The sequence below is a fragment of the Phoxinus phoxinus genome, assembly GCF_949152265.1.
Source record: "Phoxinus phoxinus genome assembly, chromosome: 24".
NCBI classification, from domain to species: domain Eukaryota; kingdom Metazoa; phylum Chordata; class Actinopteri; order Cypriniformes; family Leuciscidae; genus Phoxinus; species Phoxinus phoxinus.
The window spans coordinates 21,294,896-21,310,403 of NC_136899.1; the positions used below are offsets into that span (position 1 = coordinate 21,294,896).

General features: G+C 38.8%; 1 protein-coding gene across 1 annotated transcript; it reads left to right on the top strand.

The window, feature by feature from the left end:
* The first annotated feature begins 1,600 nt into the window (after nucleotides 1-1,600).
* LOC306992987 (NXPE family member 3-like) lies at nucleotides 1,601-12,607 on the top strand. Its single transcript, XM_079602345.1, has 8 exons — nucleotides 1,601-1,731; nucleotides 1,836-1,897; nucleotides 3,790-4,149; nucleotides 8,368-8,783; nucleotides 8,869-8,939; nucleotides 9,058-9,261; nucleotides 10,533-10,873; nucleotides 11,480-12,607. The coding sequence occupies exons 1-8, from the start codon at nucleotides 1,695-1,697 to the stop codon at nucleotides 11,684-11,686; spliced, it is 1,698 nt and encodes a 565-aa protein (XP_079458471.1). The 5' UTR covers nucleotides 1,601-1,694; the 3' UTR covers nucleotides 11,687-12,607.
* Nucleotides 12,608-15,508: the final 2,901 nt, after the last annotated feature.

A 15,508-nucleotide genomic window follows, 5' to 3' on the forward strand; every position in this document is an offset into this window, starting at 1 on the left:
CGTGGCCCTCACAGGGTACCTACGGCCCCCCCCCAAAAAAATACTTGGGGAAATCTACGGCTAAAGCCTCCAGGCTGGAAACCACCACAGGAAGAGGCGCAGGTAACACGAGGCGAAGAGGCGGGGCCGGCAGGGAGAGGCGCAGAGGCGGGGCCGGCAGGGCGAGGCGCAGAGGCGGGGCCGGCAGGGCGAGGCGCAGAGGCGGGGCCGGCAGGGCGAGGAGTCTGGGAACGCCCTCCGGAGCCTGGCGAGCCCAACGAGTCCTTCTCCTCCTGCGACGGCGCTTCACTGGGCTTGATCCATTCCTGGACACGACACTTGACTCACTAGACATGGCCATTGACTCACTGGATTCACTTAATTCACTTGACTCACTCGATTCTCTTGACTCACTCGACTCACTCGATTCACTTGGCTCACTCGATTCACTTGGCTCACTCGATTCACTTGGCTCACTCGATTCACTTGGCTCACTTGGTTCGTCGAGGCTGACGTGAAGCTCTGGTTCATCGAGCGCGGTCTCGGCTGGGCTGACGTGAAGCGTGGGTTCAGTTGGCACGCGCTCAGACTCAGTAGAAAACCCTTGAGGCAGGAATACAACTGAGCTCACGTGAAGTGTCCGAACGTCGGGATTCACATGTTGCGTGGTTACGGCGGACCCCTTACGAATCGCTGCTTCACCGGGAGACAATTGACGCGTGGATTCAGTGTACAATGGCGAATCGTCTGGCTTTCTGTGAAGCAAAAGTTTCAAAAAATCCACAGTAAAAAGCGAACCGCCCATGGAAAGGGCCAGGTCAATATATTGGGTTAGAGTCCAGCTTGAACTTGGAAACGGTAGAGCAGAGCCGAGCGGTTCAGACAGTCCTCCCCAAAAGAACATCATTAAACAGAAATCATCTAAATAGGACTGACGAGAGAGCTTCAAAAAATCGGTCACAAAAACCTTGAGAGGACGTTCCCCTTGACGGAGGCATACGATCTGTGCTGTGGGATCCATGACGAGGTCCGTGTCTCTCTCAGCCGCTGGATCAGTAGTGGCTCAGTATTCTGTCATGAACTGCTCGAGGACGCAGACAGTGGTGATCCAAATGCAGGCTTTAATGAGAGGAGAATCCAGAGACAGGTACAAGGAAACAGGCAGGGGTCAAAACCAGGTAAGCAGTCCAATATCAGAAGTACAATGCAGGGAGAAGGCAAACGGGAAAACCAGATACAGGCAGGGAATCCAGGAACCGTGAAACTAGAAAATACAAAGGAACTCGGAAAACGCTGGGTAATGCAGTCAGACACCAACAATACTGAGCACCGGTGCAACGGACCACTCAGGCTTAAGACAGGTGCGCTAAACAAGATAATAAAACACAGGTGCATGAAAAAAACCTAAATCAGTCCAGGGTAAAACATAATAACGAGTGAAACATAGAGAAGGAGTGCCCCCCAGTGGCTCATGCGGGCACTCCAGCCGCTGATTGTCACAGCTATGCATTATACACTACATAATAAAAAAATATTGATCTACACGTCATGGCAAATTACCATATCGTCACCTTCCTAAAATAACTGCATTTGCATTGCAAAACATTCTCATTTTCAGAGCAGTGTTGCCAGTTTAACAGGATATTGGTTTGGAGTCGGGTGAATTCACTCACAAGCGGACCTAAAATTATTCTAGAAGAACAACAGACTTAGCCATGGTCGTACCATCCACAAATACATCAAATCCACCAGGTAATCAATAGTTTATGAACATGACTATATTTGTCATGTTGTGGGTCAAAATTTATTTTTATTTTTTCTAAATTTGGAAATTAACTTTTTCTGTGTATCTTCAGTCCGCAGGTTAAGACAATATATATTACTACTGGCATGTTTTCTTTGGACATCATCCTGTCTGGTAAGTTCAGAATAAAATGTATACATTAAAAAAAATCTGACTTTAAAAATGTATAAGCATTTATAAGAATGAGACAAAAGGGCTGTGTGCGTTCAGCTAAATTGAGCTGATCTTAATTGTCAATTCAAATAATAAATCTGCTAACAAAATGCATAATTTAATTTAAGACAGTAGAAATTTGCTGTAAATGTATATGTCTTAGCAGGAATCAATGGATTTTTATGTTTGACATTTATTTTTATGTCTGAAAAAGTTGTCTGAACACATTGTGAAGGACTTGTTCTGACTATTAAATTTAGTTTCGAAAAGTATGGCTGAAAAACAAACACCAAAAAGGAATAATAGGCTAAATAGAAATTCCTCTTTCTGTCCCAACTCAAATTGCAATTCAATAGGTTATTTCAATATATTATTTCATTATTATGGTGTAATACATATAGTCTCATTTTTATTCCTGTATGATCTCATAATCGAGAAAACATTTACTGAGAGTCCATTATCTGTTACCAAGTAAAATGAACTTGAACTTGAAAATGAAAAAGCATTTCGACATTTTCGTGTCACAACAAGAGTTTAAAGACAAGACTTTCTTCATGGATTGCGTAGTGGAATGGTTTATGAGGATAATCAACATTCTTAGCATTTATGAATAACTGACAGCTGTAAAGAAGTTCTGCCTCAGTCCTGCCCATATAATTTGTGGGTGGGACATGTCAACACCACTTTTTGCCATGGTGAATATTGTCCTTACCACTTTCTGAAACATCACGCGACACGGATGTAGCCTATGGCAAGCCGTTTTAATAATTAATAATTAATTAATAATTTCAACCGACTAGTCTCTATTTTCATGCTACTAGTACTTATTTTTTAGATACTAGTATCTATTCCATTAAGTACTAGTACTTATTCTTTAGATACTAGTGCTTATTCTTTAGGTACTAGTACCTTTTTAAAGATACTAGTACTTATATGGCAAGCCGTTTTAACATTTAATCATTTCAACCGACTAGTCTCTATTTTCATGCTACTAGTACTTATTTTTTTAGATACTAGTGTCTATTCCATTAAGTACTAGTACTTATTCATTAGATACTAGTTCTTATTCTTTAGGTACTAGTACATATTCTTTAGATACTAGTAAGCACTAGTGTTGGAAATGAAAGAAATGTAAACCCTCCTTTTCTTTTATTTCTTCATGATTTTGTGAGACTATTGCAATATTCAGTCTCAAATACTGCAAAGTAGTAACCACTTCCTAACTAATTCAAATTTCTATTTTCTTTCTTTTTTTGAAAAGTCAGCATGAGTTTTTAGTTATGTTACTATCACAAACTGCAGCCAATGAGCAAACAAGAAATATTCATATTATTGTTCCCATGGAAAAGATCAGAAAAAAATGGATGCTATCTGAGCTAGACGCTATAAGTTGCTTTCAGAGGAGGTTCGGCAGCTGCGCTACAGAATGCTGATAAAAACAATGAAGTAAATAGTCATTGCTATGGAAATTAAACACTGTCTTGTCAAGTCACATTAGTACATAGGCTACAAGCCGGTTACAGAGAAAGGAGGGGGACTGACTCTATTGCGTCACTCGCAGTGCTTCATGGGTGGAGCTAAAGAGCTTTTTTGGCATGTTTTGCTTGTCGTGACTATAATTGGTGGAAGCGTACTCAGTTATTTTAGTAGTGGCAGGGAAGCGTGTTAAATGTAGATGAGAACTCAGTTCCCTTTGCTGTCCAATACTCACTTATTGTGTAAAGGCAACTCATGTTTGAGTAACTGTAGGCTATATTTCACCAACCGCCTAAATATCCACATATCTTTTCTAGTATTATCCAGAAAGTATCTTTATCCACAATGATCTGATTGATATCCTGGTCCTCTCTCAGGCTATATGGGGATTGACTGGTGGGATCCAAATAAGACCATTTCAGCCCCCCAGACCTAAACCAGTTCCTCGAAATAAAGATTCTTCACCCTCAATATCTGCTCATGACATGGGAATCAGTGAAGAGGAGTGGGATAGGCTACAGAAAGCTCTAGACTGGCCCGGTCCAGATCAAGAAATCACTCAGCTGGTTCAGAGCACAAGCCCAGTCCACTCAACATTCTCTATTGTGGGACTCAAGGAGAGTTACAAAGTGGGAGAAAATATCTCCGTTACCATCACAGCCAGAGACCACAACAAGAACCTGAAAAGATATGGAGGAGATTTTTTCAAAGCAAAGCTATTCAATTCAGAGCTAAAGGTGTGTTTGATTTATATTATTTTATAATATATTTTAAATAAAAATTAAGATATTTGTCATATTGAGTTTAATTTGCCAGTTAAATGTTGATTTTGTTTACAACATTTTATATATCCTCCTGAGACCCAAAGAAAAAAAAGTGTCACCAAATTGTTTTGTTTGTGTGATTTCCTACTTATTTCTGGTATAAAAAAAAAACATTCTACAATTTAGAGTTTATAATTTTAATTTTTAATTTTACAGCATGTCCACTGTAGTGGACCACAGGGCCAAATTAGTTTGAAAAGACAGCCGAACTCAGAAAACAAAAACATTTACAGAAAATGGCTGTAGAGTGATAGTAATCCAACAATAAATTTAACATAAAAAAAGAAGCAAATTATCATTCTGTATTGTTTCACTTGCTTAGCCAGTCCCTCCATAAAAACGGGGCGTTTTTTTGTGATTGTTGCGGGCAAAAATCCTTGATTATGCAGCACGTTTTCTTAAAAAATGCGATGGAATATGCGGGATATTTATGCAATTTTATGCGATGAAATTGCGGGAACTTGCAAAAACTGCGGTTTGATGAAAAAGAGAAAAAAAAATTTTTCACCCAACACCCTATTCACTAGGCTACTACTTTAATGTAAAGAGTCATTTCTTATTACTTCCTATGATAAGCAAGCATACTACATCACATAAAGTGCTGGGATTATTTAAGTTCTCATCTTGTTTTATTTCAGACCTTAATAAACACATGGCTCAAACTTACAAAACATTTATGAGTCGAACAAGTTCTGTAGCTTTACAAAATGAATATGCTACAACTTCTGTAAAAATGACAAAGTGGCAAAGTGGTTGTCCAGCGTCGACTTCCGCCTGTGGTCCAACACACAGTTGCACGGAGTACAAAATAATTTGCCCCCACTGTCATGTAACACACTGGGAAACTGCTTTGCGCGGTCTTTTGCGCTTTGCGGGCTTCATCATGGTTTCATCAGCATCGCGGGGTTTGCAGCTTTTCAATGATGTCGCGCAATTACGTCACTTCATAACGTTCCCATGGCAACAGGGCAAATGGCTTGTGTGAAGTAAACGCAACATTTTTTCAACTTTCTGCTAAGATATATGTGACTTTTTGCAACGAAAATGCGGGGATTATGAAATCATGCAAGCCCGCATATTTTGCGCGCGGAAATCGGCAATTTATGCGGCGAAAGTGCGGCGTATTTGAAAAAATGCCCCCCCCCGAATAAATATGCGGACTTTGGCTGATTATGCATTGAATCATGCGATCGCATAATCGCGTTTTTCTGGAGGGACTGCTTAGCGGTGATAATCCTGGAATAGTTTAGTTCTAAAAGACAGCTGAACTCAGAAAACAAAACAAAAAAATTAACAGAATATGGCTGTAAAGTGAAATTAATTCAAGAATAATATAAAGTAATTAATAATATTCTGGATTGTTTCACTTGCTTAGTGGTGATACACCTGGAAGCATTTTCTCTTTTTGGTAATGCAGAGAACCATCTTGCATTTGGTACACCTCGTGTACGTCTTGCTTCATCTTTACAGTCAGGAAGACTGTAAAGTTGAAGCAAGATGTACACGAGGTGTACCAAATGCAAGATGTTTTACCACACCAGGTACCACAGGTGTGAATCTACACTAAACAAAATTATAAACGCAACACTTTTGTCTTTGCCCCCATTTGCCCACTCAAGTCGGTCATGATGACGAACTGCAGTCAGGTTGAGACCCGACGAGCATGCAGATGAGCTTCCCTGAGACTGTTTCTTACAGTTTGTGCAGAAATTCTTTGGTTATGCAAACAGATTGTTGCAGCAGCTGTCTGGGTGGCTGGTCTCAGACGATCTTGAAGGTGAAGATGCTGGAAGTGGAGGTCCTGTGCTGGTGTGGTTACACGTGTTCTGCAGTTGTAAGGCTGGTTGGATGTAGGCCTACTGCCAAATGTTTATTCAGAAGGCAATGTAAATGAGAGGCCAAACCTGTTTCATTCTGAAACATCACGCGGCACGGATGTAGCCTATGGCAAGCCGTTTTAATTATTAATAATTAATTAATAATTTCAACCGACTAGTCTCTATTTTCATGCTACTAGTACTTATTTTTTAGATACTAGTATCTATTCCATTAAGTACTAGTACTTATTCTTTAGATACTAGTGCTTATTCTTTAGGTACTAGTACCTTTTTAAAGATACTAGTACTTATATGGCAAGCCGTTTTAACATTTAATCATTTCAACCGACTAGTCTCTATTTTCATGCTACTAGTACTTATTTTTTAGATACTAGTGTCTATTCCATTAAGTACTAGTACTTATTCATTAGATACTAGTTCTTATTCTTTAGGTACTAGTACATATTCTTTAGATACTAGTAAGCACTAGTGTTGGAAATGAAAGAAATGTAAACCCTCCTTTTCTTTTATTTCTTCATGATTTTGTGAGACTATTGCAATATTCAGTCTCAAATACTGCAAAGTAGTAACCACTTCCTAACTAATTCAAATTTCTATTTTCTTTCTTTTTTTGAAAAGTCAGCATGAGTTTTTAGTTATGTTACTATCACAAACTGCAGCCAATGAGCAAACAAGAAATATTCATATTATTGTTCCCATGGAAAAGATCAGAAAAAAATGGATGCTATCTGAGCTAGACGCTATAAGTTGCTTTCAGAGGAGGTTCGGCAGCTGCGCTACAGAATGCTGATAAAAACAATGAAGTAAATAGTCATTGCTATGGAAATTAAACACTGTCTTGTCAAGTCACATTAGTACATAGGCTACAAGCCGGTTACAGAGAAAGGAGGGGGACTGACTCTATTGCGTCACTCGCAGTGCTTCATGGGTGGAGCTAAAGAGCTTTTTTGGCATGTTTTGCTTGTCGTGACTATAATTGGTGGAAGCGTACTCAGTTATTTTAGTAGTGGCAGGGAAGCGTGTTAAATGTAGATGAGAACTCAGTTCCCTTTGCTGTCCAATACTCACTTATTGTGTAAAGGCAACTCATGTTTGAGCAACTGTAGGCTATTTTTCACCAACCGCCTAAATATCCACATATCTTTTCTAGTATTATCCAGAAAGTATCTTTATCCACAATGATCTGATTGATATCCTGGTCCTCTCTCAGGCTATATGGGGACGAGCATGCAGATGAGCTTCCCTGAGACTGTTTCTTACAGTTTGTGCAGAAATTCTTTGGTTATGCAAACAGATTGTTGCAGCAGCTGTCTGGGTGGCTGGTCTCAGACGATCTTGAAGGTGAAGATGCTGGAAGTGGAGGTCCTGTGCTGGTGTGGTTACACGTGTTCTGCAGTTGTAAGGCCGGTTGGATGTAGGCCTACTGCCAAATGTTTATTCGGAAGGCAATGTAAATGAGAGGCCAAACCGCAGGGAAATATCTGCATCTTCCCTTCGTGTAAACGGGGCCTTAGACAGATTTTTTTGAACAATATTTGAGAGAAATAGGCCTTTTGTGTACATAGAAAAAGTCTTAGATCTTTGAGTTCAGCTCATGAAAAATGGGGGCAAAAACAAAAGTGTTGTGTTTATAATTTTGCGTTTAATTCTTCACCATCTTCTTGTACATCAGGTTCAAATTCATCCTCATCTCTCTCCTCATCTGACAGGTCTAAGTCTGAATCTCCCTCAACTATCTTATAAAGAATCCTCTCTGCTTCAGTTCTGTCTCCTACAACATGGAGTCATTAAGTACACTAAGATGGTCCTGGTGTCCACTATAATTGACATTCATAAAAAGGATAATGTTATGAAACACAAACAATTTAACTGCTTTAAGAACTAAATGTATTATTCCTGACACTTTAATAAACAATTATGTATATGATTATAATAGTAAAAAAAAAAAACATTATTTTACATACAGTACTTCTCTCCTTTCCATAAAATGTGCTTTTTCTTATGGCGGCCATTTTGGATGCAGTGTAAGAAGTAGTTCCTTGCATCCCAGCCAATCAAATGACATATCAATAGAAAGCCCAGGATGTCCTCTGTACAGTACAGCAGGAATTGATAGAGTAGATAAAAAAAATCAAAGAACATTCATGAAAACAAAAGGTCCACTACAGTCAGTGGACACAAGTCAATGGGCGGGGTCTCAGGAATATTATAGTTTTATATGCTTTAAAATTGGATTTACCTAAAGACAATAGTTTTCTGCAATTACACGTAACCTTCTCTGTTCTTCTTGAAGGCGAGTGTGTACGGGGAGGTTGTGGATCACCGTAATGGGACTTACTCTGTAGCTCTTCTTCTGCCCTGGGAAGGTCAGGCACACGTGTATGTACGTCTAGAGCACTCCAGTGAGGTTGTGCAGATTCTTAAAAAATACAGGGAATCCTCATTCCCACGCAGCCACTATGAAGGCCACTTTGAAGGGCCAGGACCCGATAAAACCAGGATCAGTGAAGTAGTAGAATGTAATCTTAAGTGGGGTGCAGATGGAAGTTGGAGTAAAGGCGACTGCTGCTGTGAGTATAAGGATGTAAAAACAGGGACGGTGTGGCAGTGTGAGAGACCAAAGCAACTTTCTTGTGACAAACTGGTTCATCACTCTTACGGAGGTTTGGAAAACCCATTAAATCCTTTTGAGATGCAAATCTTCTCAAGGTAAGTGGGAAAGAATTCAAAATGAATTACAGAGGAATTGTAAAAATAGAAAAAATGCAGAAGATTTTTACTTTTTTCTCCACAGGACATTAACAAATGTTGCTATTACTGGAGACACACACATCATAAATGTCCTTCCCAACACTACAGGCATCGGTATGTTCATATATCAGGGCTGATATAATCTAAAATCAAATGTTGAGAATGCAAGAGAAGCAAGAATTTGCATAATTACGGCACAGTCTCTTCGTAAATGTTTTTTGTTTTGTTTTAGGCACAATGAAGAGATGCAGATCAGATATGACGACACCAGTTCCTGCAGGCTTTTATCTGAAAGATGTCTGGAAGTCTTTTATGTGCAACACCCAACAGTTCAATTCTTCACAAATGGGAAATTGTCTTAAAAACAAGATTGTCTACTTCATGGGAGACTCTACCACAAGGCAGTGGTTTGAGTATTTAGAAACAACGGTGCCAGGCAAGTTATTCATACACAGAGGCCCCAAAAAGTATTTGGTACCTAAGTAAATAGGTTGCACTTTAACACTATAATTATTTTCTTCATTGCAAAATGTAATTGCAAAAATGGTTCATAAAGTATTTGTTTGCATCTAATGCAATGACATTCAGAAATGCAAATGAGTCCGTGCATCTTAAAGGGATAGTTCACCCCAAAATAAATATTCTGTCATCATTTCCTCACCCTCATGTCATTGCAAACTTGTATGACTGGCTTTCTTTTGTGGTACACAAAATAATATTTTCATACATTTGGATCACATTGACTTTCATTCTATAGAGAATGGGAACCTATGTGACGCTGCGTTGCATTTCGGAAAGGCGCCGCCATCTATGCAGGATGAAAGCATCTATGCATCTATGCTTTTTTCAATGACGTACGACTTGCATTGACAGAATGTATGATCAGTCCGCTTACGTGGCAGGTGCAAATGCACGTATCAGATTCATATAAGATTTATTTCCACATATGAATGATGCCAGAAACCTCAAGTATGACTGAGCTTACGACTTTTACAGGTTAATTTGTGGGTTTGTAAGTTGCACCCAGACTTGTTCATAGGCTTCTAATGATGGAAAGCTTCTGAACTCTTGCTATGCATCTTGTAATCACTGATACCATAAACTGACTATGTGCAGGTGTGTGAAAGGTGGTAGTGCTTCTGGGTCTTTTTCTGTAGCTGGCAGGTCGTACGGGTCCATGTTGATTGATGTCAAGCAATTTCTCTAAATAGTGCTGCCTGGAGTTGTTTTTTATTCTCTCTTGATAGAGACACTTTCCCTTCCTCCTTCTCCATTTATTCCCAAGAAACTGCGCTGTTTCGCAAAATGCAAACAAACATCAAGCTGCTCTCTCTCTCTGCCGCTATTTCTCTCGGTCTCACTGTTGAAGAAACCATGGCATGGATAGCGTATCCTGCAAAGATGGCGGCGCCTTCCCGAAATGCAACGCGGAGTGAAACACGTGACGTCACATTCGCATTCTCTATAGACAAAGACTGTTCAAACATTCAATATCATCTTATGTGTTCTGCAGAAAAATAAAGTCATGCATGTTTGGAACAACATGAGAGTGAGTAAAAAAGATGACAGAATTTACATTTTTAAGTGTACTATTACTTAAGTGTCCTATATTTGAGGGGGCTGCTGTGTACAATAAAAAGCAGCTTTGCAAAGTTGTTTAAGAAATAAATAAAGCAATGAGTTTAAGTTTTTACTTATCTTATTTAGACATAAAAAGAATGGACCTCCACACTCATCATATGCTTGGACCCCTGATGGCTGTAGAGTTGAAAAATAATATCATTGTTCACTGGAGGGCACACGGTGTTCCTTTGCGATTTAATAAAGGGCCCATTACCAACTTGCAATATATCGGCAATGAAATTGATGAAATAGCTGGTGGACCTGATGAAGTCGTTGTCTTTACAATATTTGCCCACTTGATTGCTCACCCAATAACATTTTACGTGCATGAAGTGGCCAAAATCCGTCAGTCTGTTGTTGCACTGTTGAGTCGTGCACCAGAGACTACCGTCATCATCAAGTCTGGAAACACTGCAGCACAAAAGGTACAATTGTTCATTTTCCAATCCTACTCCATTTTCAATAACTTTCTGTCTTGTATTCGTAATGGGTACATTTGTTCTGCTGTCTTTGTATTTAAAGTCTAGAAACACAAATATGTGCTGAGGTGACACTTCATTTTCCAATTCATGCAAAATTCCATCCCTTAAAGGTGTCTTTTTTTATTTTTTTACTATGAAAGTGGATGGGTACCAGAGTATAGTAAAGTAGTCCATATGACTCACTATTCCATGTTTCAGAAGGCATATGATAGTTCTGTGAGAGAAACAGAATGAAATGTAACTATTTTTCACATGAAAAAATTATCACCATTCACTGGACATTCTGCTATAAGTAACTTTTTTGTTCAATAAACGAGACTAATATAGAACTCAGCATAAAACATGAGGAAGATATAGAATTAATAAAACAAATTAAATGAACTATTCCTTGTTTTCCCCCTATTGGATAGGCCTACAAGGTCAAAGTTCAAGACAAATATTTAAGTAACCTACTCAGCACTGTTTCTGGTAGAAAATACAAACAATGTAGTTTGTCTAAACCAAGTTAATGCTTATAGTATTGTCTGTTACTGATCTGTTTTGTTACAGGATATTTTTCTAAGTGATTGGCATTCAATGCAGCAAAATATGTTGATGCAGGAGATGGTCCGAGATATTGATGGAGTAATCTACTTCGATGTCTGGCAGATGACGTCCTGTCACTATCTAGTTGAAGATATTCACCCAGGTCCCGTTATCATTGCTAATGAAGTTGACATGTTGCTCTCATATATCTGTCCTGACACAATAGAATAATATTTACCTTACTTTGTTATAAATATACCAAGAAATGCATGTACCTACAAAAATGAGCATCTGTAAGAAACTTCTGGTATACATTAAATTAATTACCTGGGTTAACTTTCAGGGTGGCCATAGTGGTACATTCAGTGCTTATTTAATTTTATGTTGTAAGATTGGAAATAGTCCAAGACATTTGCTTTTCACCCCCCATCTCTCTCCCAGGGACCATGCTGATAGTAATCAAGGCCTGTAGCCACAATGTTTGAACAATGGTGGAAGTTGTGATTATCTGATTGGTCAGTTTGAATATCTCACATTTGAGTGTTGGTCACATGGTCACGGAAGGGATAAAAGTCGATTACAATTGTTGCTCTGCCTTTTTTACTTCCTTGAGAGGTACTTTGTTATTTACATAATAAACCTTGTTGAACTGGAATTTAATGTCTCACATGCGGGGCAGGGCCAGGCACAATCTCTCACCCAAAATCTTTTTTTTCTTTTTCACTGTCACTCCTTCACCCTAGGCAAACGTTACATCTGGGACGTAACAATTGCGACGTATTCTCTGAACATAGTCAACTCCAGAGCAGGTTATGTTCCAGGGGTAGTTTACTGTTTACTTCATACTGTAGTTATAAGAAAGAATTGTGTTTCTTATTTTATCTCAAAAATCATAAAACCAACATTTTCTCATCTCACACGCCATGGATCTACAGTGTGTATGTTTCCCGGAGGACTCTTAAATTGAAATGTTCTTAAAGTTTTGTAAGCAGCAGAGTGTTTTTTACTTTAGGCATTCTTTGTCATGTCTGTCAGGTCCGTTCTTTGTACCTCGCTTAATACATATGAGAGGATCTTCTAATCGTGACAACTGATTGCTGGCTAATTTGGTTCTTCAAATTAATTTGTGGATTTGATTAAAATTTCTGGATTAAGAATACTATGTGTTCTTGTGTTCATTGGAAAGGGCCGATGTATCGATACTCAAAACCATAATCAGCAATGCAGTGATTGGCTGGGGGCAAGACAGAAAAGTAATGACAATCATATTAAAAATGAACATCCGCCACCTGACAAAAACTTGAATTTCTGGACCTTTATAAGTAAACAGCCAAGCGACCAAAACAGCATAAAAAATTATTATAGATAAATGAAATGTACTGTTTGTTACAGGATTCCCAATTATTTTAAGATTTCTAGTATGTGTACAGCCTTTACCTTTTATTTCAATGTTGTAAATAGCAATTAATTTAATTTGACCTGTGAAGCAGATTTGTTAGGTAACAGCATTAATTAGTGTCAATAATTTTTTTTCTAATTGGATAGCAGACAGCATTTAAAAAAAATAAAAGTTATCTGCATCTTCTGCGCTTCATCAAGCCACCATAATAGCTGCAAATTATGGAAACAACAAAACACACAGGGAATACATAACAATAATGCTAGATACTGAGCAACCACAATTGTCCACTACACTAGTAAAGGACCAGGTTTTCGTTTCTGTGAAATAATATGGAAAGAAAAATTAAGTTGGGTAGAGAGGATGCCTTCAAATTATAAATCATATACCGGTAGATATATTACATATCGCTTTTTTTGCTTCAAATAAAATGTTGTAATGTTGTGATTTACCTGATTTGTTTGGTTAATGGCTTATAACACTTTATAACAGACCTTTTTCTCTTTTTCTTTTTTTTAAATCCCAACCCAAAGGAAAAAAATATTTTCAGTGCTCAGACTATAGAATGCATTAATTCCTAAAATGCTCTAGGTTACAAATCCTAAAAAATAGCATCAGTGCTAACTAACCTAAGAGGTTGCCTACGCTGATCCTCCATGAATAGCGTCTGCTCCAATGGCTGAATTTTTTTTTAAAACACTGACTTTATTTGAGTTATTAGAATTCAGTAGTGTTAAGACTATTTTGAGGCTGTTTTGTGAAACTTCCCTGCTCCTCCCTCCATCTGAGAACACAGCAAGCACCTTAACTGCTGGTCAATGACATATGAAAGGTCTTCACACCTGATAGCCATCAGTGTTTCAGATGTGTGTGTCCATGCAATTTCATGGATTCTTCTATGTCTGTGTATGCCAAGTATCTGGGTATTTCTGGAAATGTAGGCACTTTTCTGCATAACTTGGCTCAGGTATTGTCCGCATACATCCGGGATACCTGAAATTACACAAGAGATTACTATGGCCAAATACATCCAGGTTTGACCCTTTTAATGCAGTGGTTGCAAGAACTGACAGCATCATGAACCTGAACATCCATCTCTGGCCACCAATAGAGATCACAAAGGCATTGTTTGGTTCTCACCTCTCCATGATGTACTTCGTGCGCTATGGAGACCAGCACAGATTGAAGAGCAGCAGGTGCAATCAGTGCCCAGAAAAGTGTTCAAAAGCATTGCATCCACTACACTTCCATTTATTAGAATATAAAACATGTTGTAACTTCAAGGTAATGATTTCATGCAGGTTTCAATGCCATACTCCAATGACATATTTAATGACATATTGACAGAATGACATATTTAATCTAAATGTGTATATCAGATGTAAAACAGTTTAAATCCTTCTCTTATGCATTTTATTGTGAAGATTTAAAGTGGCTTTCCTTCATCTGCCGTCAGTCCCTCAGCTGACCATAGGTGCCGCCAAACTGCTCTTTCTCCAGGATGTTCGTACGCATGGATCGGAGTTTGCGTGCAGGTGCGAAAATGTTCCTGTCAAGTTTGTTTTTATAAATCACAACCTATGTGTCGTGGCGTACGCCTCTTTCAGTGCCTGTTTTGTGCGACGCAACAGTTATAAATGAGGACCCAGATCAGATGTTCGAGCTCATGCTTTGGTGAAAACCAGAGGTGGAAGTAACGAATTACAACTAAGCAACTCACATTACTGTAATTAAGTAGTTTTTTCAAGGTACTATATTTTTACATCTGTACTTGTACTTGTACTCAAGTACATATTAAGCTAAGTAATCTACTTCGCTACTTGTAAAATAACATTTCGTTACTACTAATTTATATTAAAATCTTTGAATGGCATTTCGGTAGCCAATAAAAATATCCAATCGTAAACGGACCAATAAAAACCCTGATATTTGGACTGAAAAAAGCAGCCGCAGCCTAGCCTGGCTCCGCCCTCCTACGTACTTAGGCTCAATTTTCATTTTCCTTCAGTACTACGTCTGGGATTGTGGTATATTGTTGGGTTTTCTCCGGTCAATTTTTTACCGGTCCAATCACCGAACAGAGGGAGTGGCTGAGAACGATGGCGTTTTGAGGTTGTGCGCTAGTTTGAGTCTTCATACATCACGACCAAACGTTAGCGATTGGTTATGACAGATCCAGAGTGGCTCTGGGCAGATCCAATAGTTTTAAACTTCAACAGAGTACCCGCCTTCAAGGAAGTTAACGCTTGTCAATGGAGAGAGCCTCCTCTCAGCGCGGGATTGCATGTTTTGCGCATCATTTTATTCATACCCACAGGTTTCTATGGCATATTTTAATGGCAAATGTCGTGAGCGCAATATTGTAATGTGAGGGCACATTCATGTAATCGCAGAAAACTGGACACGAGCTCTCAAATATACGAATGAACTGGACTCAGATATAGAGTGTGCGCTCTCGGACTGTGTCATGTCATGTGCAATCGCGAATCTCTCAAAAGTGGTTCTCATTGCAGAGTCAAATGACGTCCAGCTCCAATCTCGCATGCTCTTGAAGTAAACGTTGTCGAAAGTTATCGATGAAAATGCTACAGGAAATCATATTGGCTGTAAGTGAAATGCACTAGAAAGACTTTCAACAATCAAAGGTTTTTTAC

Bases quoted from the DNA above. Each gene is read 5' to 3' on its own strand.
- LOC306992987 (XM_079602345.1), top strand. From the start codon at position 1,695: ATGGTCGTACCATCCACAAATACATCAAATCCACCAG. The intron at 8,940-9,057 runs GTATGTTCATAT...GTTTTGTTTTAG, and splicing joins TCCCAACACTACAGGCATCG to GCACAATGAAGAGATGCAGA. The intron at 10,874-11,479 runs GTACAATTGTTC...GTTTTGTTACAG, and splicing joins GAAACACTGCAGCACAAAAG to GATATTTTTCTAAGTGATTG.